Source organism: Poecile atricapillus, chromosome 3 (assembly GCF_030490865.1).
Source record: "Poecile atricapillus isolate bPoeAtr1 chromosome 3, bPoeAtr1.hap1, whole genome shotgun sequence".
NCBI classification, from domain to species: domain Eukaryota; kingdom Metazoa; phylum Chordata; class Aves; order Passeriformes; family Paridae; genus Poecile; species Poecile atricapillus.
In genome coordinates, this window is record NC_081251.1 from 26,755,080 (window position 1) to 26,782,114 (window position 27,035).

At 35.2% G+C, this 27,035-nt stretch overlaps 1 protein-coding gene across 7 annotated transcripts in view; it reads left to right on the plus strand.

The window, feature by feature from the left end:
- PHF3 (PHD finger protein 3) overlaps positions 1-27,035 on the plus strand; it is a 50,901-nt gene that overhangs the window by 19,177 nt on the left and 4,689 nt on the right. For 3 of the 7 annotated variants that reach the window (XM_058836453.1, XM_058836456.1, XM_058836455.1), the window contains exons 2-14: positions 400-516; positions 1,070-1,231; positions 2,389-4,192; positions 14,681-15,005; positions 16,032-16,209; positions 17,720-17,870; positions 17,976-18,132; positions 19,177-19,293; positions 21,763-21,894; positions 22,343-22,475; positions 22,946-23,138; positions 24,747-24,894; positions 26,005-26,094. In XM_058836453.1, the coding sequence (XP_058692436.1) occupies positions 1,090-1,231; positions 2,389-4,192; positions 14,681-15,005; positions 16,032-16,209; positions 17,720-17,870; positions 17,976-18,132; positions 19,177-19,293; positions 21,763-21,894; positions 22,343-22,475; positions 22,946-23,138; positions 24,747-24,894; positions 26,005-26,094 (3,570 nt within the window). In that variant the 5' untranslated portion in view covers positions 400-516; positions 1,070-1,089. Of the gene's footprint in view, positions 1-399; positions 517-1,069; positions 1,232-2,388; positions 4,193-13,580; positions 14,544-14,680; positions 15,006-16,031; positions 16,210-17,719; positions 17,871-17,975; positions 18,133-19,176; positions 19,294-21,762; positions 21,895-22,342; positions 22,476-22,945; positions 23,139-24,746; positions 24,895-26,004; positions 26,095-27,035 lie in introns of those variants that run through there. The other 4 variants (XM_058836452.1, XM_058836454.1, XM_058836457.1 and 1 more) reach the window with 2 other exon arrangements.

Consider the following 27,035-nt stretch of genomic DNA (forward strand, 5'->3'; position numbering starts at 1 on the left):
ATTGTTTTTTTTAAGTTGCAGTAATATCAGACTTGAGAAGGACAAGGAGTTGAGAGATTTTCTGAGCTGGTCTAAAAATTCTAACAATTTTTGATTTAACTTCTTGGTTTTTTTGACTTCTGTGATCAATATCACAATAATAAGTTAATTTATATCATTTTTAAGTAAGCATTTCTTAGAAATTTTTAGATATCTTATGTATGTCATGTGAGTTTATCTTAAAATGCTTCAAGGACGGTGTCTTTAATAGTGAAAAACAGACATACTTGATTGTTTGGAGCCTCTCTTTTATTTGTTAGACCTTTCTACATATTTTGTAAAGTCACTTGGCTTGATATCACAAATTTTGCATCCCATGGGGACCAGAATTCATTAATCACACATAGGATCTTTAAATAGGAGAGACTACCACTGCAAGAACCAAAATTAGAGCAATTGAGGAGAATGGCTGGTGTAATGACCTGACTGCCTCTTAGGAAACCTGTTTTCAGGAGCAACCTCTGGAATCTTTCTCAGGTTAGTGGAGGAGAGGAGTTCACCAAAGACAATTCCTTGTCCTGGGAGGTTAAGTGCTTGCTGCACTTAAAGCTCTTCCAGAAAGCCATTACAGATGGAGATATGTGATATGGGTGGGGCTCAGAGTTTTAAAATGCTGTCCTGTGAGAAAACTGTGATTTTTACACTCTACACTTCTGGATCAGCTCTTTATGCTGTTTACCTTTCTTCACTTTTTCTTAGGTGGGGAGGGACAGTGAGGGGCAGCTGATCCTCATAAGACTGGGGACCTTTCTGTGGCAAAAAACCCCAATAAAAATGTGACTCCACAAAAACACTATGGGGACTATCTACAGAAGTTTTAAGCTGTGGGTGATAGGTTCTTCTGCACTGAAACTGTCTCACATGGGAATTTTCTGTCCTTCATTTTTTCATATTTTTCCTCTTTTGTTTGATTTTAGATGGAAAATTTATTTATTTTTTAATGTCTCTTCCCCTGTCTTGCTCAGCATTATAGCTGCAACACTTGGTGATCATTTTAAGTTTTAGGCTCTTTCTTGTTTGTTTTTTCCAGTTATTGGTCTTGATGATACTATGGATGAAGAAGGAGTTAAAGAGAGTGGTAATGACACCATTGATGACGATGAGCTTGCTGTACCTAATAGGAATTTGAGAAGCCGTGCTGAGGAAGCATCAGTCACATCACCGAGGAAATCACCACGTTTAATGGCACAAGGTGATCATAATTCTGTGTTTGCACATTTGAAGTAAATCAAATGTTTAAAATCCATCTCCAACATTTATAAATTCAACTTGGTTGTTTGAATTCCAATATAGAAGCTTCCTTTATTATACACTGCAGCTAGAAGCTGGCATCCATAGGGTATGAGTCAATTAGAATTCCTCTTTTATAAATATTTAGTGTCTTGCTTATGGTCATTAAACTAATTTTTGAGATTTTGATCCTTTTACCTACGTAAGGTTAATAATGTAGTTCTTCACCAACAAAAGCATGATGGCGGTGCAAAACAGCATTGGAATATTAGGTTAACATGTCTCTATTTCCAATTAAAGTTTTGATTCTATTTTTATTTACTTATTCTCTTTTAATTTTAAATTAGGTTATAGTGATTGCAGTCAGAAAGTGTTTAATCAAAATATCTCAAGTTACTTAATATCTTATTTAAATATTTAAATTCTTTGTTAGCTAATTTATAATAAAATATAATAGTATAATAATAAACTATAATTTATAACAAACAATAATAGTTACAGGGTTTCTAACGTGTTGAACTGTAGTTATTTACTGCTCTGTTTTTTTCCCCTATAGAGCAGGTTGAGTTAAAAAGATAAAATTACTTAATATGGAGATCAGAATTTAAATAAGAGCCTGTGGCACAAAGCTGGTGATTATGCTGTTTAGAAAGGCACTGGAATGGTTATTTGTTTAGAAAATACAAAAGTTATCATCAGGTGAGAATGTGCCTGGATCTCAGATTTGTAGATTGTTCTCTAAAAGATTTTAAACTTTAGTTATATTTCTAATCACAATTTAGCTTGTGCAATTTTTGTTTGAGGAGAAAAGGCTAAGAGGTAAAAAAGTAGAGTTAGTTTTGATTGTGTTTCTATCATCATTTGTGTTCTGTATGTACTACTCAGAAATTCCATAGCCTTTAGAATAGTGGGATTTTACATCCAAACTATGTCAGTGTAAAATTGAAATGCAAGTAATTTGGTTTTGGGGAAGTTTTTAAGTTTAGTAAACAACTAAGTTTAAGTTCTCTTTGTATCCAGTAAGCTAAATTGGGGTAAGTCACTTTTATTCTAGGTAAATCTTGTAGTTGTGAAAAGAAGGAAGCAGAATAGCTAAGAGATTTCTTTTTCCCTTCCTAGAACCAGTACGGAGTCTGCGGCAGAGCACGCTAGCCAAGCGTTCGAATGTTGCTCCTCCTCCTAATACCAAGAAATCATCTGTAAAAAGTGGATCTGCTCCAAAAAATGGACAGAAACAAGAGAGAAGTCCAGTTAAAGAGGTGGATGTTGCTGCACACTTGAAAACAGAGCAGTCTAGGGAGGTTAGACGTAGTACAAGGCGATCAGGACAGGTGGAAGGAACAGCAGCAGCAGTAACAGCATCCCAAAATAATACAAAATGCCTGCCTGGTCCTGAGGATGTGAAAGAAATAAAATCTGAAACCCCTGAGCAGTCAAAAGTTGAAGAGACATCCCAAGAGTTAAGTTGTGCTAATGTAACAGAACCCTGTTCCCCTTCTCCTGAGGAAACAAAGGAAATAGAAGTTGCAATGAAGACTGACTCTGGGAATGCGGAGTCAGTTTGTTCAGTATCTGCAGATACTGAAATGATTCCCATTAAAAATCAAGCAAGTGATGTGATTGATTCAATGGGCTTAGAAAATTCTTCAGAAGAAAAAACTGATAATAAAACAGAGGAATCAGAGAAGAAAGAAGAAGAACATAATCAAATTGAAATAACTGGAAAAGATAATGATTCATCTAGTGCTTGCATGAATACAGATGAAATTTGTGTGACCCATTCAAATTTGTCCAGCTCTGTGGAAGACGGGGTTGATTGCAGTTCAGGTTCCCACAATGTGGAAACTCTTGATGAAAATACTATGTCAATAAAGGAATGTGTAACAGAAGCTGGAGGTGATGACAAGGAAATGGAGAAAACTGAAACTCCATCTGAGAAACTATTGGACAGTACAGACTGTGATAGTAAAGACTTGAAAAGCAAAGAGTTTACTTCTGTTGACCCAGGAAACAGCATTTTAGAAAGCACTGTTGTTGACCAATCAAGCCAAAATGTACAGCAGCAGATGAGCAGTACAAAAGCAGAAGGTTCAGAGGCATCAAAATTTCAGGATGATGAGAAGCAAATTGGTATTTCAACAAAATGTGAAAAGAACATTAGGCCTCGGCATAGTAAATCTGTAGTACAGAATAAACAAAATCTGGCTGCAGGTACGCGACAGAAATCAGGTACAGTGCAACAAGAAGTGACACGGTCAAGAACAAGAGCTGGTGTGGCTGTTTCGAGCCTTCACAGTCCCTCTTCAGCAAGTCTGAAGCGAAATGCAGATGAGCAAGAGAGTCATCAGCATCCAAGTAACCCAGTTAAAATTAGGAAGAAACAATCTGATCTGGGTTTGAAGGCAAAAAGTGGCGTTCCAGGAGTGACTGTAAAAAAACAGACCAACACAAAGCTGAAGAAAATACCCCGGGTCCAGGCTTCTGGGCAAGCCCAGAAGTCATCAGCTCAAAAAGCAAGTGAGAAATCTCCTACTCATCAAAGCTGTTCTAAAGATACCCACCACTTGTCAGGCCATGTTTCACATCCTGCTCAAAAGCAATCCAGCAAACACCAACTTGCAACTGGACTAAAAGCAAATAGCTCCACAAAGGAAGAGGCAGAGACTAAAGATCCCTCTGTTGTAGAACATCTGAAGGAGGATGATAAAGAAAAAAACAAGTCAAAAAGAAATGATAAGAATCTCCAACCTCGCCAGAGAAGAAGCAGCAAAAGTCTTTCACTTGATGAACCTCCCTTGTTCATTCCAGATAACATTTCAACTGTTAAAAAAGAGGGCTTGGAACATAGCTCAGCTAGCGAAAGCAAACATATTTGGGTGCCCAGCAAGCAGTGTGGCTTTTGCAAAAAGCCACATGGGAACAGGTGTGTGTGGCAGTGTGTCTTAGGAATTTATTACTGGTCTTGGAAGATAATTTTTTTCTTTCCACCAAATGTTTCAGGCTGTTCCTGCCAAAACAAAGTCCTAGTCTTGCAATACAAGTCTGTATGTTATACATCCAGTTAATTTCCTTTGCACTCATACACTTTTTTTTTTGTCATTTAAACAGAGCATTAGAAACTAGTTTGGCCCAAAAGTTTGAATAGAAATGTTTTATTTTATGAGTACATATTTTGATTAATGTGTAATTCTTACTATGCTGTTTAATTATGCACTTTAAACTTGACTTTTTTTTCATAGACAGAATTTAGATATCTGTGTTCCAAGTTGTCATTTCCTTCTTTCCAGAGACCTCTTAAGTGGAAGGATCACCATCAACCAAAAAAAACAAATAGTTATTTACATGTGACTTCCATCTGGTACAGGTCCAATTCTAATAGTAGAGATACAGAGATTTTTTTCACTTTGTGTGATCACTGCAGTGAGATTTCTTTCGTGTAATAGTAATTAAGTAGTTGGTGGGGAGGCGAGAAAGAAGAACATGAAAGAACCCCACAGAATTTCCATGTGGGCATATCTGAAATTGCCTTTGAAAATAATAATGAGATTGCTTATGAAATTGATAATGTCGCTCTGTGGCAAAACATTATTCTACACAGTAAGTGAGCTGAAAAAGACCGTTTGGTTTCACTAATGAGCTATCAGTCCAAGAATAAGAATTCTTTTATTACACTTACTGGGTTTTAATAGTGAAGTATTTTTTGTTGCTGCTCTACTTGCTAGCCTACTTTTTGGTTTTTTTAATGTCAAATTGAAGATATTTGTGATTAGCTTATGTGAGAGAAAATTTTAATAGTAATTTTTAGTGCCTGTGCTCTAGAACTCCATACATCAGAGTGAAATATGGAACAATTACCTTTGGCACCTGAGGGGTTTTTTTAAGCTTTTGTTTGTATCTAAGAAGACCTTCTGAGCTTTGAGTCATTGTATCATATTTGAAAAACAAATACATGAAAATTCATGTACTGTACAGCTATAGTAACCGCATCATTGTGGCCTACTAAAAGAATTAATAAGAGGTTTGCTGTTCCTGGTTGCTGAGGATTACCTGATTGAAGGGATGCTCAAATTTAGTTCCATGTGGTTTTATTTTTTAAAAAAAGTCCTTTTATTTTTAAGACTCATCATTTGTGTCTTTGTAAGAGTGTTTAATTTTAAGCAGATTGCATTTCCTTAGTTTTTGTCATCTTAGGCATTACCATGACAGTAGAACTGTGAGTAGCCTGTATTTCAGTTATTTGTTTACATCCCAAAAGGCTGCTTTTTGGATACAAAAATGCTTCTGTAAGTATTTTTAAGCAAAATATGATATTTGGAATTTAAACCACTTGACAGCTGTTAAAAATGCACCTTGGACTTGAACTTGTGCTATATTCTTTATATTTTTGCTAATATTTTAAACATTCTATGTTTTTGTTTTGTTTTTTTTTTTAATGTCTTGTTAGAGTTCAGAAAGTCTTGACTTTTATTACTAAATGAATCTAACCAGTGTGGGAAGATGTGGCAGTGACTCAGTTAAATCCACTTATTTTAGTTTATAAAGTCAAAGTAGCATTACAGAAGGTACAGGGATACACAGCAATATAGGATTAAGTTCAGCAAACCCAGTTTTGCATTGCCAGTTCTTACTGCTGACAGAAGAATAATATAGTGTGTGAATCACCAGCTGAGGTTGGATTGGGACAGCCCATGAGTTGCCACAGATGGTAATTACAGGTATTGTCAGTTTTGGAATGTCAGTCTTCAGTGTTTCAGGGTTTTTGTGTTGGAATTGTGTTATTTTTTTTATCTGCGTTGCAAAACTGTTGCTGCAGCCAGGGCTTTCAGCAGAAGATAATCAGATTTGATAAATGTAGAAAGATTCTTAGCACATAAACACAGAATTTTTATAGAAAATTAGAATGTGACTAAGAGACAAAGTGGAATAAAGAAGCTTGCAGTAGGGAGCTTCATGCCTAAGAAAATTCAATCATGAATGTCAGTGCATGAGCTTTTATTGTTACTAGTCTAAGTAATAAAGTTTTAATTTGTTTAGATTATTTTACTTAGTGGTTTTATACTATAAATAACTTAAGCCTTGCAATTCAGTTGCTATCATTAAGATACAAGAGGAAGCAAAACTTTTATCTCCAGTGCCTTGGCATTTTTTCCTAATTTAATTATTAGTGCAAGAGAAAGAGAAAACACTTCTAGTACAGTGCAAAAGAGAAGAAATATAAGATGATAAATTTGAATTATGTCTCTTGGAAACCCATCAAAACAATCAGCATTTATGGTAATGAAAAGGGGATTTTAATTCACTGTTTGGACTACTTTTCAAGGATTTTTTGTTTCCCTTCTGAAACCACCTAGCTGGTCACTCTTACCCTTTTTCTCTGTTCATTGTATAAGAGAAAATGAGAAAGTGTAAGACACAAATGCTATCAAAAGACTGTGTGTTCAAGAAATGTCAATGGCAATGCTAAGATCTGAAACATTTGTGTTTATATCTTGCTATGTGGTTATTTCAATTTTGGAAATTTTATTCAATGCTGTGGTACAAATTGCTTGTAGGAAAAGATGTTAAACTGAGGTTGTAGCCCCAAACTGTGAAATAATTTACCAAGAGCTCTGCAGGATGTCATGTTAAAGTAACATATTTAAAATTCAGGATTCAGAGTAGTAGTCACTTGAATGTTTGTGTATTCCCTGTAATAAACGTAAAGCCACTAACTTGTTATTGTAATACCAAGGTTGGAGAATTGATTCAGGTTGAAGATAATGTGTGGAAATTGTGGCATCAGCTTTTTTTGTGTACAGAATTCCCAAACGGCGATGCTTACATAGGCCTTACACAGACCCAGAGTAATTTTGCTCTGCCTGCTAAAACAACAGTAAAAGGATGTTATTTCAATTTTATTTCAGATCAGCACATGTCAAATGGAGTAAATTTATATCTCTAGGACTACATGTAGTAATTTGCTGGCCACATACAAAGTCAAAATATGCTTACCTTGTACTGCAGATACAGTGGGTTTGTCTGGAAAAGGAGCAATTCTGTTTTATAAACATGAGATTTGCATGATCAAAAAAGCTTGCAAGTGATAACATCTTGTTTTATAAGAGACAGTGCTTGCTTGCTTTCCCTTAATAGATCGTTGGCCACCTGATCTTTGAACAATGACTTCATGCTCTCTTTTCCGTGTGTCTTGAAGTTTATAAGCTGTAACCACCATAGCTGTTTTATATATATTTTCTTTACTCAGAGAATGGGTTGTCAGTGTTTGACTTTAGGACTCTCTCAGCCTGTTTACTTGACGTATTGTGATGTATCTTTGCTACGTGACTAAAAAGAATTGCTTTTTCCTATGGAAACTAAGCCTTGTGTTTCTGCACAAGTCAAATGACAATTTACTTTTTGTAATTTTCAACACCTCTGAAAGGATGTTTTTTCAGCGCAAGGTTTGAATTGTTACTCATAGTATACTATTACTTTGAATATGTTTGATGTTGCCAGCTTGTTCCCATATTGCTGTCAGATGTATTCTAATCAGCTAATAACATAAATCATATGCTAACATTTTCATTTATCTATCTATAAATGAAAAGTATGTATGTGTATGGATATGAAAAATATCCATAATTTTTCAAAATGTTAGACTGAAGTTACTACTCAAATTCCTAATGAATCCAAATGATGCTGAAAATGCTTTGTCACAAATAATAGTTACTTTTCTAGAAGACAGATTAAAGGTTGTTAAAGATAGTTGAATTTTAAAAATAATATGTAATTTCTTGGCATAGTGCTAAATGAAGATGGTAGCTCTGCAGAAATTGAGAAATCTGCTAATGTAAGATTTCTCTGATTTTCAGTGTAGATGTTCAAATTCTCTGCAGGCTGGAGGGCTGAACTGGTTCCTTGCTTGTACAAATAGACAAAACCTAACAGACGTTTTTTAGATTGTCTCCCTTGTCTGTAGTCTGTTTTCTTTAACAAGAAGTTTGATTAATTTTGGATGAATAATTCATAATAGGCAACTTGAGATACTCTGTTTCTAAGCAAATTTTCTAGAAAGCATTGCCACAGAGCAAGTTTGTAACTGTAATTTCGTGACTTCCTCTTGATTTCAGCAGTTCCAAGTAAGATTTTTTCTGTAGTAGGCTGTGGGAGTTTGATGATTCTCTAGTGCTGTTTTGTGGTGTTTTAGTGGTTTTTTTGTTGTTATTTTTTTCTTTTTTCTTTTTTTTTTTTTTTTTTCCTTTGGTTCTGGTTTTTCTTTTTGTTGCTTGGGCTTTGATAATCCAGCTTGAGTGGTCACATACAAACTGACCTCCGACCTCACAGAAAAATTAAGTGATACGAGAGTAGATTTTACTTAGGATATTCCTTTCTCTCCACATTTCTGTTTTATTAACTATGCTTTAATATGGAGGAAAAGTTAGTAATGTTGTAAAATGTAATTAAATGGAAAATACTGAGGTTGATTTACCAAAGGCACAGTGATCTCTTGCTTACATATAATTTCTAAAAAGTTCCTTTAGAGCTGTAGTATAGAAAAGTACTTTGATGGATGCAAACTGCAAACCATTTTTACCCATAGTAAAAGAGATTTGTATTTTAAAAATAGTGCTAAATGTCAGTAAATTATAGTGGATCCAGGTTATCATACAATTTGCACAGCCAATACAAAAGAGAGTGCTTGAGAAAGGAGTTTAAGTCTCCAAGCTTACAGCCATCCTTGAATTACACACGTGTATTTTTTTTAGGGTGGTGATGCCTGGCATCAGTGGATAGTAAACAACAAACAATTTGTTGTGAGAACATTCTTCGTAAGGAACAGTAATTAGAATAATGATGGTGCCTGAGTTCTAGTAAACGTTCATTAGATGCTATGAGTATGTTAAGTAGCAGATTATGCAAGATGTCATCAGTTTGCAATAATAGATGATGCTTTTAAATTTTCTGCCTCTGTTGCTGCTTTCTTCCTCTGTGAAAAGCCTTGCAACATGAAAAGCTATCGTGCTTTTCCACCCACAGCTATAGAACTGAATGACAGTATAAACAAAACAACATTATAATGTATAATTAGCGAATGAGAAGACTCAACTGTGATTTTTATTTATGGTTACATAATAGTATTTGTAGATTTTATATGGATTATGTTACTATGCTGCAGTATTGGCAGGATTATTATTAATACCAGTGGCATGAAGGAATTAAGCAAATGGATACCATAAGTTGTCTAAAATAGTTTTATAAAAGATAAGCATAAATACCAAGTGCTTATAAATACAATTTATAAAGCATGTGATGCTTATCCTGCAGCGTGTGTGGAATCCAATGTTAATAGAGCTTTCCTTAATGATTGTGTATGTGTATATATACACATAATTTTTAGTGCAGATTTATAATTAATGTTAGGAAATGTATTCATTTTTTTCAGGGTTGTGGGGAAGTTTAGTGGTTTTGACTTTGCTGTTTGGCATATTTCATGAATTTATCTTGAATTCAAAAGGCATAGGTTTGTTTGTCTTCTTGCCGCTTCCTTTTTGGAGGGATTCCTGTGATATGAATAGCAAAGAAAATTATGTCTTTAAGAAAGAGAAGAAACATATGGCATAAAATATGGGTTATTGAAATTTAGTACTTAGGGAATAAGTTTGCAGTGTGTTTTTTAAGATAGGTTTGTGGATTTTTTTTTTCTAGAAGATCAGAACTTGAAAAACCATTTCACTTGTGTTAGACTTTGTCAAAAAGGAAGCAAGTGGAACTGCTGTTTTTTCTGTGTGCTTACAAGGTAGTGCAGATTTATTTTGGACAGACCTTATTTCATTTGGGCTTTGTATCAAACCATACTACTTCACTGATGTAGAACATACTCTCTGCTAAAGCTGCCATGCCATGAATATCTTTTCCTTGCTCTAACATTGGCTGGACTGTAGCATCAGTGCAGCAGAGGAACAGCTGGCATGTTAGTGCAAGTTTTCAACAGATCTGTGGTAGATTGGTGAACAGTGCTATTAAGGGACGAAGTGCAGATGGGGGACTTGCTTTATATACTGAAATCTTTATAAAGTCAACAGTGGGTTTACTCCTCTTAGGTGAGTTCAGGGCTAGGGTGTTATTTTGAATAGTTTGGTTTGGGTTTTTTGCTTGTTTGGGATTTTTTTTGGTTAAGATCTGAGTTCTGTTGTGGTATTTTTCCCATTTGCTATGTATGACAAATGTGAAAGATTAAAGAGAAGCAATTTTTTTGAAATTAAATTATTTTCTGTAGCAGTACAACTTACATTATTAATTAATGTCCCACACTGAATAACACTTGACAGCTGATTTTTATTTTGTTTTACTCAAGTATAGCTTTACAATGAAAAGCTGTTTTATGACTAAGGTGGCTTCTGCCCATTTATAGTAATTATTTTCTCTGGAATCTTGCTGCTGTTACATGACTTGAATATATGAAGGTAATTTAAAATTATGGTCCATATATTGAGAAAATAAATTGTCCAAGCCTGAGTTTTTCATCTAACAAATTAATTTAATTTACTACAAATAAATGCACCAAGGGAAGTCTTCAATCATCAGAGAGATTGTGGCAGGTTTGCATTAATTATTCTGTCTCTTTTTCATCTATTACTTTCTGATTTTAAGGTGTCTCTTTTCATGCTGATATGTGGACTACCATGGAGATTCTTTAAAGGAATGAAACAGTAGCATGCTCTATGCAAAAGTCCCAATGAGCTGTAGTGCTGTCTGCTGTTATCTGTCAGTTTTTAAGTATTATTTCTTCCTAGAATTTTTTTTATATTAAAGTCCAATGAAAACAAGTCTTTCATTGAATGTGGCATGATTTAATATTTTAAAACATATTTTTCTTTCTCTTTCAGCTTTACATCTTCCAGTCCAGCCTTACAACATGGGTAAAAGTTCTGCACTTCAAATTTGAAGCAATCTGCAGTCAGAAAATTTTGGTGTTTTACTAGTCCAAGATACCAGAACTGCTTCAGTCAAAAATAACAACTGTGCAAAAGGACATCCTTGAGCCTTCAAACAAGGCTTCAGTTTTTCTTGACTCCCCTATTTAGTTTGGACATTGTCCATTACCTATCATAATTGCTACAAATCATAGTTGTTTTGTGTGCAGAGAAGAGAAACAGATGTAGACATGGCCTTATGCTAAAAAGGCTTATCTACATTACTGGCATCAAAATCAGTATGTTCTCTGCCAGCCTCAAAAGTTGCAGTCTTGCATTTGACTAGTGTGGAAAAAAAAACCAAAACAATTAGTAGAAATAGTGAATTTTTTAGGCAGCACCAGTATTTTTATTACCATTTCGTATAACTAAGTGCAAACAAAACAATTGTAAACAACACATTCTGTTTTATAGAACAGGCATCATGGACATTTCCTGATTCTTTTTGTAGTCTTGGTTTCTGAACCCTGAATTTTGAAGTTTTGTTGTGCGTGTTAAAATATAGTGTAACTGAAACCTTGTTGCGAAGACTGGAATGAAGCCAAATGAATCTTCCATCTTTAGCAGTTTGCTTGAATGGCATCTCTCTCTCTATCTGTGTAGTCTTAGTGAAGAATGATCTTTTCTGAGCTGAATACATTGTAGGTTTTTTTTACTTTAAAAAATTTTATTATTTATTTGATAGACCTGAAAATAAAGGTTTAAGACTGGATACATATCCTGGTGCCTTACTTACACACCATCTCTATTACTCCCCTTAATATGTGTGAGCTAAGCTGAAAAATTCCATGTGCTGTCAGTTTAAAGGTGTACAGCATCTTGTGTATTTTGGTTTAATCTCTTCATTCTAAATATGAATCAGAAGTTTGTTTTGGTTACTAAATGCTGCGATCCATCTTCCTCTTATAACGAATTAGTCTCCAATGCCTGAATTTACAAACTGAGGAAAAAAATACATACATTTTAATAAAAATTCAATTAATAGCAATTGTGGCTTCATGATGGCGTATTCTTGGTTTCTGTTTATTTTTTAACAACAGGCATTAATTCCTTAGGACACCAAAACACCCTTTAAGCATGATGCTTTGACTGTGTGATTTTACTTTATTTCAGCTTTTGCAGAAAATCTTTCATGGGGAATTTTTATAACCAGTTTGTGTTCTCAGAGCTATAGTAGTATTTTCTTGCAGTGGTACAAGATGTGTTCTATGTATAGCACCTGCTGTGGACCCTTGCAGTTGTGATATAGGCACTCACCTTTTATTTCCTGCCCCTGCATGTTTGGCTCTAGGCTCTCAGAAATGAGCAGTGAGCTTTGTGTAGTAGTCCTGTCACTTCTTGTTTTTCTGTTGTGTTTATAAATGCTGTGGTATTACTCTGCTGAGACCATCAGAAGTAATTGTGCCCTAACATTACCTTGCTTGATTTTGGAATTTGCTGGAACATGAATCTGAAAAGATTGAGATACAGACAAAACATGAAGGAACCTCTGCCTTCCTAATTAAAATTAAGAAGTAGATGGGCAGATATTGTTTGCTAGTGACAACTAATACCATTAATGTACTTGCAGCTCAGAAAAAGAAAATTCAAAATGAGAAAATATTTTTCTTCCCAGACTAGTTTGAAAACCTCTTTCTTCAAATCTAACAAACATCATCATAGGCTTTTTCTCAATCTGATGGACCTCCAAATGATGGACCTCAGACTCATTTTGCATCAAAATAATATTTTCTTCAGCAGAATGTAATCCTGACGTAGTTTTTCCTTCTCTTGTCTTATTTCAAATGTCTGCTGTTAATAAGAGTTTTCATCTCTTTGAGGTAACAGTAGTTTTTGAATACAATACTTAAATCAAACCACCTGGAACATTTATTTACAGCTCTGGAGAATGAGGGTTGCTCTAAGCACATCTCTTTTGTTTATGTGGCTCTGCCAGGTAGGTAAGTCAGCAGATAGCAGATCCTAGCCTGAGTGGGGACATATGGAATTACTTTGGAAGGCAGGTCTGTCTTCTATGAAATTCAAAACCTAGGAATTCAGTAAATAATTATTTAGTATTAACAAAGAATTTCTGCTTTCTTTAATACACTTGCAGTCTTTCTGGATTTTCTTCATCCAAACTATATGTTAAAGTACACATCTTGAATATAGTTAATGTAAGAATAAAACAAAATTAAAAGAAAGTAAGAAATATTGAACAATAAAACCCCAACAGACTAAAAAAACCCACACAAAACCCAACAAACAATCCCCTTCCCCCCCCCCCCCCCCCCCCGTCCCCAAAAAGTATGAAAGGGGAAAGAGAATGTAAGTGGATTTTACAAGAGATCTTCCTACATCATTTGAAAGCTGTTCCTTCGTGCCAGGTTCATTATGTGTAAAAAATAATTCCTACCATGTAAGTTTCCTGAAGTAGTTGGTTTTTAGCCTGTGGAACTTCAAAATTCCATATCATTCCCAAATACTTGCACTGGAAATTGTGCCTCTCAGTGCAATTAGGTATTCATGATACCCAATGAAATTTTCAAAATGCTTCCACTAAATAGTGAGAAATGATGCTTTTATTTAAGACCAGGTGGTCTTTACAATGCTTGAAAATACTATCTGTAGCTAAAGTTGATTCTTCTTTTAAAATAAGGCAGTTAAGTGACTCATGAGTTGAAGGATGTCCTTTAAAAGATAATAATTTTAGTATTTGAAACAGTCTTTAAGTAACTGTTAGCTCTGAATAAAATAGCTGAGTAGCGCAAAAGTGCATACCTTATTTAAAAGAAAAGAGTTGCTGTAAGCTGAACAGGTGGTTCTGGAAACCAAGCTTCTGGCCCCATACTCACCTGAGAGAGAATGGAAAGCAATTTCCTATAAATAAATTAGTAATAATGGTCTAAGGAATGAGATGTAAAATACCAACTAATTTAGAACAGGTTGATACGCCAATTGTGTTTGTCAAAACATTTAAAGACGTGCTGCTGTGGAAGATTGCAACTGCTGATGTGTTTGTGATGAATGATGACAATTATATTTGTAGAAAAGCAAGGATAATATCTTAGAAGAAAATTTTCAAGTCTTTTCAAACAAGTTTACTGTTTCTGAGGGTTGATGGGTTTTTGGTTTTTTTTTTTAACATTCATCAGGACATTGATAGTAGTCTGAAAAGAAGTTTGGTAGGATTTAGGAGCTAGTTACACAAGCACCATGAGGTTTTGATAATCTCTTGGACTACTTTAAAAAACAAAAAGTCAAAAAAAATACTTCTCAGGAATATACCATGTCGTAAGGCTGGAGATGGATGTAAAGCACCAGAGAATATCACTTAACTAGGTAAGAACAAATGACTGAGATGCAAAAATCAAAACAATTATGGTATATCCATATATATATGGTGCTGAAGGTGCTGTATCTTCTTTCATAGTTGTCTTTCAGAGTTTTCACTGACTTACATCTTACTTTGTTTTCAGGTTTATGGTAGGTTGTGGTAGATGTGATGATTGGTTTCATGGTGACTGTGTTGGATTGAGCCTTTCTCAAGCACAGCAGATGGGTGAAGAAGATAAAGAGTATGTATGTGTGAAATGCTGTGCTGAAGAGGACAAAAAAATGGAGTGTTTTGATCAAAATGTACCAGATACTCAAATGAAACTTGAGCATAAAGAAGAAAAAACAATTGAGTGTGAAAAACTGGGGGTATCAAAGCAAACACCTACTTGTAATCTAAATACAACGACTGAAAAAGCAAAGCAAACAGAGGACACTGGGAAGCACAAAGTCAAAATCTTCAGACGGGTGAGTCTTGCTTATTGTTTTAAGTTCTCTTGATTACTGGGGTTAGAAGGTTTCTGCCTGTCCCATTGCCAGTTAATAGACCATGTTTCAGATGTTTTTTTGAATCTAATTTTAATTATTTGCGAAGTTACTTCATTTTCTAACTGTCTTGACTCTTTCAAGAGGGTATTGCTAGCTAAACTCCTCTTATATTGAGCGGGATATGTGCATGTTATATGTATTTAGAACATCCCAAGTTGGAAGGGACATACGAAGATCACCTAAGTCCTACTCCTGTATGTGTATATAAACCTACACATACAGCTGTGCAAAGAAATGGTGAAGAACCTAGTGCATTTTTCTTTCAGATTTCTAAACATATTATAAGACATCTGTCAATTTCTATGTGTTATAAGCTGCAAAACAGTTTGAAACAATAGAATGAAAGTATTTTAGTTTTGATTTTTTTTTTTTTTCAGATTGTATATAGGAAAAAATGTCTACTGCTTTGGGGCTTCCCTAATTTTTATATTTAATTTTACTAACAAAGCACAATTTATACAGATCAAGACAGTTCTTCAGTCTGTTAATATATAATGTTGTATTCATTAACATAATCATCAGTAATCCTGTCTTATTTCTGAGTAGTAGCATTGAAATTCTGGAATGTAAGCTGTTCTTTTTAATTTTAGTTTACATACGCTTTCTAAACATTTGACCTTTGTGGCTAAAACTGGTTAAGGGATGTTCATTGGTATCCCTGACTTTTTAAAATAACTGCAAACTTAGTGGTTGTCAACACAGCTTAAATGCTATTTCTCTGTGCTGTATCTTGAGCCAGCATTTCAAAGAGATTGTTAAACAATGCTTGGTAGTAATTTGGGATATTGTTCAGTAATTCTTTAGAAAATTATATGGTGGCACGTACATCTAGGGTATACATTGTAAGGTGTAAAAAGGAAAAAAATGGGAAAAATATGTGGTAATTACATAGAGGTTGATTGTACCATTCAGTAGCCTGCTAACGTGTGTAAATGTTGCTTTCAGGAATCTGGGGATGGCAAGAATATACCGGAGTCCAGAGACTCAGATACTAAAAAGGGGCAGCATGTTCCTGCTCGGAAAGGATCGCAAACTGCTGCAATTCCTCGGCGGTCCCCTGAAGATAAAAATGAAAAAATAAGTAAAGAATCCCTTAGTACAGTGGAAAGGTCCACGAAATCAGGTACCAAGGTTTGGGGGTATCCTCCATGCTGCAGTTCTCACCTATGTATGGTGAAGGATGATGCCTTTCTTTATAGCATCAGTTTTTCAAATCACATTCCATAGTGAACATCATGGTGATCATCTGAAAAGCTGTTTGTTCCCATAGCATTTATGGTCTTTATTTCTCCTTTCTTTTTCAGTTTTATTTAGTAGGTAGATGTGTGTTTCCCATTTCAATAGTAGAGGATGCTCACATAATCAAAAGTATGAGAAAAAGTACATATCTCTGTATTAAACTTCGTTTAACATTGTATGAGACTTTAAAACACTCTTTCATAAAATACAATGATCTGCTTTATATACATAAAACTGGTTTAATTGCTGTATAAATTGCATTTTGACTTACTGATATTTTTTGATAATAATTGACAAATTGACAATTTTATCAACTCGTTTCAAAGGGGAACATTATATTGCTTGCTGAGTCATCAGATTTTCATCTAAATTTCATTTGAAAGGTTGAAGGGACATTTTTACCCTCCCAGCAACCTCTGTCCTCTCCCCAGTTCCCTTCCAGGAAGCATTTTTCTTCTAACATCATTGTAATGTGAAGTTGATATTTGGGACTGAAATCTCAGCAGCAAAGCTAGTGAGATACTGTGTGAGAGCTGTGTCTTTTACTCTGAAATACAAGCTTTGAATTTTTGTCTAAAAACATATAAATTAGCTCTTCTGGTCTTTTGCCAATGCTGATACAATCTAGAAATCTTTATCAGTCTTCAATTTGTTCCTTTTTTTCTGACTATAAAATGGTAAAAATAATATTACTTATTTCCCATTGCTTTCCTAAGTTGAAGGATTCTGCTTAAAATTAGTGACATGTTCACATGCTGACACAAATAAGCTTTCAGTTGACTCTGAAAATTAATAATTTTTCTTTATCAATTTTGTTTGATTAGACTTATTCATTATTTGTATTATTTATGACACAAACCTTATCATGACCTTGAGTGTTAACTGAATCAGAAGATGAGATTATTATGATGGAAGTAATTTTGATGGCTAACAGATGCAGAAGTGCTAAGTTGAATGTAAAATTTTAAAGTGAAGCTTATTATGCTTATATGTGCTTCATAGTATTCTGTTTCTCAGTTTATTCATTGAAAAACGAATCTACGCTGTTCCAAAAATTCAGAGTCAGAAATTATACTTAAAATCAAGCTAATGAGCACTGGTTATCTTGATTTGGTGTAGAAGAAAATACTTCAAATAAAGGGACAAATCCCCTGTTTCTGCTAAGGAAGTTTTTATTCTGGATTAATCTAAGTAACAAAAAATCCAAACAAAAAAAAAATAAAAGTACCCAACCAAACACAAAGCATCCATCCTGGGAGTCAACTCCTGCTTCTTGAGGATCAGCTCTTAGGAGTTTAAAAATAAAATTTCATGAAAGTAGTTCCATCAGCAGCAAAAGTTTATAAATAAACCTATTTGAGTATTTTACAGTTTTTAACTGTGTGTTTTGATAGGTACGCACGAGAAACAAGAAGTTAAGAAAAAGAAAAATGAGAAAGGATCCAATAGTGCAACACACCTGCCAGCTGTGACAGCTTCCAAGCCTTCTGCTGATCAGATAAGACAAAGTGTTAAGCAATCTCTTAAGGAAATTCTTATGAAAAGGTAAAGATATATTAAAAAAAACATTATTAATTTGTATTTATAAATACTTAAACTGTTAATTATTTGGATGCATTTTGTAATTTTTGCCATTGTGTTCTCCTATAGATTGACAGACTCCAGTTTAAAGATTCCAGAGGAGAGAGCAGCAAAAGTTGCCACAAGGATTGAAAGAGAGCTGTTTTCTTTTTTTCGAGACACCGATGCGAAGTACAAGAACAAATACAGAAGTTTAATGTTCAATCTGAAAGATCCTAAAAATAATGTATGTGGGATTTGTCTGTTGTCCTTTGCAGAAATCCTTGATTTGCTGTAGATTAAAGGAACAGTCTTCAATATAGAAACATTATCAATCCTCCTGCAGTATAACCTGTTTGGGTTTTTTTCCTTTTTCCTTGTTTTATTGATATTTCTTGTTCTTTGGGCATTCAGTGTCCTCTGTTTTCTTCCCTGTCATTAATTCTCCAACTCCTTCTCCCAGTGTACCGTTTTTTTGTTTTGGTTTCAAACTGTAGTAGATATGGCCTGCCTAGTTTGTCTTTCTCTTTACCACTGATTTGTTATTTAGATATTCCTGTCCTCCACATAATTCTTTGCTGTTTACTACACCTACTGTTTATCTGTTCAAGGTCTCCTCACTGTGCTTTTTCACACCCAAATTTCTTAAGCTTGATCTTCACTCTCAATTCTGCTTTCTATGAGCCCGTTATTTAACATCAGTATCTCCTTAGCTTCTGTGTTTTGTCCTTTATCAGTTATTCTGATCAAGTTGCTTTGTTTATAGTATTTTGCCGTTACAGTTACCCAACTGTAAATTACAAGAACTTCTATCTTGACTTTTATCTAAGAGTTAACTTCTGTTTTCTCTTTGCTCATACTGCTAAGGTAGTTGGTTGTCTTTTTTTTAACCTAGGACTTAATTATTCCAAAGCACAGCTATCCTGTCTGATACTTTCTTCTCTTTGTTGTATGATGCAGAGGATTTAAACCTTTATAAACAAGAACAGTAAACTGTGTTACTGCTGCAGTGGGCATAAACTCTTTCTCCTTTGAAACAGCAGTTAATTATACATTTGATCATATATTGTTATATATTGTTATGTATTGTTATACATTGTTATGTAGAATAAAAGGAGCTCTGGAATTAAGTTTTTTATGTTACAAAATCTAGTAATGCTTCCTGCAGTGGGGATAGTTACATATTCCATTTAGTTGTACAGAGCATGTCATATGTTACTTCTCTAATTTTTTCCCTGCTGCAAGCTATTTTTGTCTTGATAGCAATAGTTACTTTTCTTCTTTCTTCTAGATATTATTTAAGAAAGTACTGAAAGGAGAGGTTACTCCAGATCATCTAATAAAAATGAGCCCAGAAGAGCTGGCTTCCAAAGAACTGGCTGCATGGAGACAGAGAGAAAACAGACATGTGAGATTTTTCAGTTTACATTGTTTATCTGACAGCCTAAGCATGTGAACTTCTGTTTACAGGTTAAGTGCATGCAGAACAGATGATTTGACCAAGCAGGAGCACCTCTGTAATTAACCAAGTACTCAGAACCCGAAGGTGTTGTTAGGACAGAAGTGAAAGGAGTGTAGTCAGTTTCTGAGGGGAGGACACCATGTGCTTTCCTTTGCATTGCAACTTTGTTGCTGCTTGCTCTTCCTTTCTCAAGAGTGAAGGCTTCTTTGCCCTTGCTTTTCCACAAGATTTTAAAGCTTTGCTGGAGCTTTATAAGCACCAATATTTTTAAAGAGGGAGAGAGATCTATTTGGATAAACCGAACCAGAGCAAACTGGTGTTATTTCTAACTTACTGCTGAAGCATTGCAAATCAGTCCCCAAGAAGTAAATCCAGAGCTGAAAACCTGATATGCCAGTCGGAAAAGTAGCCTAAAGAAACAACAAAAAAAAAGAAGCAGCAAAAAAACTTCATGAAAGTGTAAAAGGTTTAATAGGTTCATTTGAGCATGACTTCTCAAAACAGAAAGTCACTCTATATACTGTGCTGACAGTTTAGAAGGAGAAACCGGAATAAGAGGACCTGTATTATTTTTATAATAAATTCTTTTTTGTTAGACATTGTTCCATTTATTAGTCTGGCTGCATTTAGTCTGATAATAACTGCAGCTGCTTGGAAATGGCCATTAAAAATTTTCTAGTTTACAAAATCTGAATTTACGTTGACAGGATCATTGGTATTTATATTCCACATCATGGAACCTAAAAGCACAATGTTTGGGTAGTGTAAATTCATCTATGTGCTCAGAATGAATATTTGGTAATACCTAATTTAGTAGAATGGGATGCTATTTTGGAGACTGCAATGTGCTTTGCAATAGTAATTATTCCTATGTTTTTTCCTTGTCATTGCACATTGTGGCTAGACCTGTTTATGAATCATGATAACTTTTTGCTACTTTCTGTGGAAAAACACTTGTTGATTATGTTGAGTTGTTTCAAGGTCCTGTAAAGAATGAAAAGTTTGTTTATTCTATATGTACCCAAAGCCCATCTTTTGTAGTGGAAGTTTTCTAGATGTGTTTTGTTGTGAGGTGCCTCAGGGAGGCAAAGATTTTGTTTCAGATAAGCATTGTTTAAAGTGGAGGCGTGGCTGTAAGGCCCAGCTAGTGTGAATTGTGAACTTCTGCTTTGAGGGCTGGGCCCTGTGAGCCCTGGAAGAGTTGTCCCACCCCAGACCCCTCATGGGGGGAAGCCCAGGAGTTCTGATGGGGTTTGAGCCCCTGGGGTTTCTCCCTTGCTGTGTTCCTGTTAGTTCCCGACCTTAAACTCCACCCTGGTTCTGTCGCTCAAAACCCCTCACCCTGCCTCTGTTTGGGGCTTTCTGTCTCTGGATCTGAGTTTGTTCCCATGCCGAATAAATGGTTTTGTGAGCAGAAGCCCATCTTGTTGGTGTCCCATGCTGGTTCCTGGTAGCTGTAGCTTCTCTGGACATGATCCTGAGGCTGCGGAATGCAACGTATTTTTATAAACATCAGTGAAATTCTGAAAACAGACCATGCAAAATAATATTCCACTGCTATGAGAAATGTCTTCCCAAAAAAGTTTATGCTGCTTAAAAAATTGCTGAAGGGTCCTAATTATTTCAGAGAAATGCTTCAAAATTTCTAGAAACTTGTAAAATAAATAGCAATGTATCACTTGACTGTATTTTTCATGTTACTATTTAAGCAAGGCATTGAGACTGCTACTTACTAATTTAGTTTTTTTTTTATTTCCCCAGGATGTTCAAAAGTATGTTGGTATTTTTCAGACAGATAAAGCAATCACAGAATCCTTTTTTCCTTAGTAAATCAGGCTTGAGATCTTTGGTACAGCCAACACAGCCACTTCCTGGTGTAAGAAATGGGAGCGTGCTTTAAAAGGCAATATTAGAAATAATTGTTTATATTTTATTGCAAGAAAGCAAAACAGCAGTGCTATTGGAATTTAGCACCTCCATTACTTTTAAAAATACTTTCAAATTTTTTTGGAGGTGAAGCATTAGTTAGTGTACTAAAAAAAACTATTGAAAAATGATGCAAATTTGCATATATTTATATCCTACATCATCCCTATTATTATGGGAAAAGAAGGGATGTATTTTTTTTCTTTAGCTCTTGGGAAATTGGAATTACTGGTGTTTTAATTTAGTGTTGAAAGTTTGCTTTATAACTTATTTAAATGCATGCCTGGTAAGTATTTGCTGCTACATTGTAGAAGTTAGACAGGCTGCTTGCATGTTTGCTTTATGAAACTCTTTGACACTTCCAAAATAAGGATGTATTGCTTTTCTTCCTAGAGCGTTTCCTAATTGCAATACTGTTACCTCTTATGTTTCTGGATTTCCAAATTTTACCATATGGAAATAATTACATATGAATTCTTGTTTCCGCAGACAATTGAAATGATTGAGAAAGAGCAGAGGGAAGTTGAAAGAAGACCTATCACAAAAATTACTCACAAAGGAGAAATAGAAATTGAAAGTGAGACACCAATGAAAGAACAAGAGGAAGTAATGGAAATTCAGGTAGAAAAGAAAGCATGGCGCTACAGTGTATTTAGTTCATAGGCAATATGGTTGTGAAGTGTTTCATTTAAGGTATTGTTGTTCAGGTCTATAATTATCTGTTAGGGCTGGTTTGAGTTTAATTTTTCTTTTATCTTTACTGACTTCTTGGCCTGGTAGTTTTGCTAGTTTCTTTCCTTCTATGTTCTGTCTGTGACTGTATGATGAATTCTGGCAGTAGTAGAAAATAGAAAGTAGAAATTAGAAAATATTCTAAATGGTACCTGAAGATATTTGAGAATATGAATTAGTTATTGTAATGAATTTGAAGATTCTGTGATAGAATTTGCAGCTGAAGGAAGAGCTTTATGTCTGAAGGGAGGAAAACACTGTAAAACTTTTAATCAATATTAGGAATATTAGCAGAGGGATAAGAAAGCATAACTGAAATGTGTTTGACTTTTCTTAGGAACCTAATACAAAGTTGTTTGAGAGGTCTGAAGAAGCTGAAAAGGATAAAGAAATAAATGAATCTGCATCTCCGGACACCACAAGTCAACATAAAAATCATCTCTTTGATCTAAACTGCAAAATCTGCATAGGTAATTTGGGAAAGCACATGAAAACAGATAGATCGCACTTCTATAATTTTCAGTCATAAATATACTGAGGTCAATATACCTCAAGAATTTAAATAAATATGAGTTTTTACTTAGTTTGCTGACAAAGTTGTGGAAGGAATATTTTACTTCGTAATTTATAAGAGACTATTAAACAGATGCTATACTGGCATAAACTTGTCTTCTTTTAAAAAAACAGCTCCAGAGAGTGAAATCCCTATGGTGGACGTACCTACTGTTGTTGGTTCCTCATTTCTTTATCCTATGCCACTGCATAGGATATTTAAGTTTAGTACTGTATAAACATATACAATGTATTAATTTATACAGCATATAATCTGTCCCACTTCAGTGTTAATATGTAGTATTTTTGGTGTGTCTTCTTTGTGTTCAGAGGAAATCCTTTTTTTGTTTAATAAAAGATGAAACCCATTGTGCTTCCTTTTCTGCAGGCCGAATGGCACCACCTACTGATGATCTGTCCGGGAAGAAGGTGAAAGTGTCTGTTGGGGTTGCACGGAAGCAGTCAGACAATGAAGCAGAGAGCATCGCAGATGCACTCTCCTCCACATCAAGTATTTTAGCTTCAGAGTTACTGGAAGATGATAAGCAGGACTCCTCCAAGTCATTCACTCCTCTTCCAAAGTAATATAAGCTGTAGAAACTATTTTTAAATGAAAGAGATTGTTAATCTTGTTAAACTATTATATCTAAAGCTACTTTTTTAATGGCATTTCGTTAATCCATTTGGGTACACATTTTTAGAATGGAGTTCTCTGCTGGTGTAAATGATGTTCATTTATACATAAATATACTACATATATTGGTGTGATTGCAAACCTCTAATTACCACATAGTTTACTTTTCCCAAAAAGCCAACATCTTCTGGTGCAGCAAGGTTTAAAAAGAGTTCATAGTACAAAAAAATCATTATGTAAATTTCATATTGTCTTTTTCTGTTAAGGCATGTGGTATGTATAGTGCTGCATTTAAATGAATGTGTCTTCGTATATGCGTATATACAAATTCAGGGAATTTGAGATTGCTCTAAACAGAGCATTTACACTGATAAAACAGGCTAGTTTAAAATTCCAATGTAGTGTTTTTCTAGAAATGGCAGGTAACAGCAGCTTGTTTGATGTTTTGCTGTATTTGCTGTCAGCTCTCTCTTCATTTTCTTCCACACTCTGCTATGCACTAAAAAGGAAATTGCAGTTTATGAGGTTGTTTCTTTCTGGTTTGAGGGAGACTTTTCTAGAAAAACATCAGCTCTCAATTACTAAGAATTGACCAGAGTTCATGCTGAAATTTTGCCTTTATCAGGACAGTGTGATCTTTTACCAAGGATAGTGAACTTTGGTTTTTGAATAGCTTACAGCAGGTTCAAGGGAATTTCCAGTGTAGACAGAAATAAACATTATACTGTAATATACATTAATAAACATTATACTGTAATAGCACAACATCTGGTACTACAGGGCAGCTTAAAACTGCTAATAGCATGCCTAGAACATTTTGATAGCAGCATGTTGGGAAATGTTGAAATGTGTAATCGTTTTCATAAGGAAACTCTCAGGTTGAGAAACAGTCTCCTGTGAAATTATTTAAGTCATCCCATTAATTTTTTCAGCTTCTTTGTTGACAAAACTGAGGCTTTTTTTCGAAGGGAGGAAAAGCAGTTTTGTACAGGTGGAATTGGGAGGAGGCACTCACAGAAAGTGTGGAAATTATGCTTGGGTGAGAAAACATGAAGAGCCAGCTTGTGGGAGAAGGACAGAGTAGGGTGAATACAGGCATTCAGGTAGTGGACAGGCAGTGGTGGCACAAAATGTAGGCGTTAGGAAAGCAGTATAGGCCAGCAGGCAGCGTGTTGTCATCTTCTACCTGTAGCAGGGGAACATCTTTCTGGCTCTGCCGCACCTGTATGCGTTTGTGTCCTCTTCAGTAGTAGCATTTGGTAATTCTCAGATTAAACAACTTCTCTGTTTTTAAAAAATATTGTCTGGTGAACTAATGTGCTGGTTATCTGACTGTCTTTCCTGTACCATAGAGCTACTCCATTGGAAGATGAGAAACGTGGTTGTCTGCCAGCAAGACAGACAACCATGTCTCTTTTTTGTTTGCCCTCCAATATGCAAAAGAAAATTCTTGGCTTATCTACATTCCTGTGATAAACAAAAATTATGATTTACACTGTCTTGCATGATACCTCATATTGTAAACCAAGTGGGTTTTTGTTTGTCCTTTTTTTAGGTCAGAAACGCCTGGTACTGTGGAATGTGAAAGTCTGTTTCTGGCACGCCTGAATTTCATCTGGAAGGGCTTTATCAATATGCCTTCAGTAGCAAAATTTGTTATTAAGGCTTATCCCGTTTCTGGCTCCTTTGAGTATTTAACAGAGGTATTTATATTTATTGAAAAGAATAAACAATTTATTAATTTTACCAACTTGCTTGCCTTGTAGGCTAATATTAGTATAATGATGGACGACAGTGATGTATGATCATTGTACAGAATAAAGTATTTGTGGGAGGACATAGGTTAAGGTCTATATTTGTAAGTCAAGCATTATTCATTACATGAACCTCTGGTTCATCTTCCTATCTATGACAGAAACCTGCATAATGGAGTTTATTTTTTTGTTTTTTGCCTATCTGATGGCAATTCTGGTCCTAACCTTGCCTTGTGACTAAATTGTCCTTGAAAAAAAAGTTTATATAACATTCTATTCTGTGTCTGAGAGACAGGAAGAGCATGCAACTGCTTATAATACTTGTCTTCATGTCACAAAATAAAGATCAGAGAGATTATAAGGCTCGGTTTTCCTTCTTGATAGCTACCCAGGATGCATCAACTTTCTAATTAAAAGAACTTAGGTCTTATAATAATAAGATTGTCTTTACTTTGCTGTACATCTTCAGGGAAGTGCAGGCCATGCAGTAATTCTTAATACTAAAGGATTGTTATATGAGTGTGATGCACTTTCAAAACTCTTCTGCTTTATTTAAAAAAAAAAAAAAATTCTGAAAGTCTGTTTATTTTGTTTGGGAGCAGTGAACTCAATATCCATCTTTACGTCTGTATATACATGGACATGTAGGTTGTTTTTCCCTCATGGTGAAGATTTTGAAAGTTGATTAGAAACATAGGTGTGGACATCTCATTGTGGTGTGATCTGACAAATAGCTTGAGTGTTCCCAGAGCACAGTACAGGTGTTTGCAGTTACTGTTACCAGAAAGGATAGTTTTGGCAAGGTATAGATGAACAGAATTGAATGATAACTAATTTAGTATGTATCATTAACTTTGCACTCAAAATCTTAAATGTCCAAAATTTATTTTTTTTCTTCTGTTGTAACTTCTACTGATATTTTTAAATTACAATTTAAAAAATAAAAGAACTAAGTATCTTTTGAATTTATGACAGAATATTATACAAACTTATTATACTGGATGAAGGACATACCACAAGATTTATTTGGAATCACATTTCTGTTGTCCTTTCTCATAGGATTTACCTGATAGTATTCAAGTAGGTGGCAGGATATCTCCCCACACTGTCTGGGATTATGTAGAAAAAATCAAAGCTTCAGGGACCAAGGTAAGAACTTTACCTAGTAAAGACTTGCTGTTTAATATGCATCTTAGTCATTCTAAAGATACTTGTTTTTTGTCTCTCTGAAACATTTGCAGAATATATGAACTTTAGGAGTATCTCATTATTATGTTGAATGGGATGGGTGGCAACTGGTGGCATTTATTTTCTTCCTACCTAACCTTAAACTGTCATCTGCTGTTTGAGAATACCTGTCTTTCTTTGACACAGTAACTCATCAAGAATGTTTGGATACCACTCAAATGTACCCCTCTCAAGTGTTACACTTTCATTTTCAGTAGTGTTACATTGGACAAAACCATCTCAGTGGATCTTTGCTGGACTTGTCCCCCTGAGTGCCACTTGTCTTTGTGCTGGGGAGCCCAAAACTTGAAAGTCTTTTCCAGGTGGTGTCTCACAAGTTCTGGATAGAAAGAAATAGCCATTTCCCTTGGTGTGCTGACTGCTTTGATTCTGACATCCAGATTGCAGTTGGCCTTCTTGGCATGGATGCATCACCAGTTCGTATTGGGCTTGTCCACCAGGGTCGTTTTATGCCAGGCTGTTTTCCAGCCAGTCAGTCCCCCAGCCACTCTGGTGCTAGGTTACTCCAGCTCAAAGGGCAAGATTTTGCAACAACAAAGGTCAGCCTGTTATTTCAGCCTGCTGAGGTCCCTCTGAATGGCCACCAACGCTTCAGCATGTCCGCCACTGCCCCTGTTTAGCTGCCATCTCAGTTTTGCAGAGGATCTTCTGTCCAATCTTCCAGGCTGTTCATTAAGCCATTAAACAGCATCAGCTCCAGCATCAACTCCTGAGCTAGGCTTTGGGCATAATTCTGGCATCTGAATACTGGTCTTCCACTGTTATTAATGGATATCTTGGACACAACAGACTACAAAGCACAGCTTTCTAGTGATGTTAAGGGTAGGGAGTGGAATAATTCA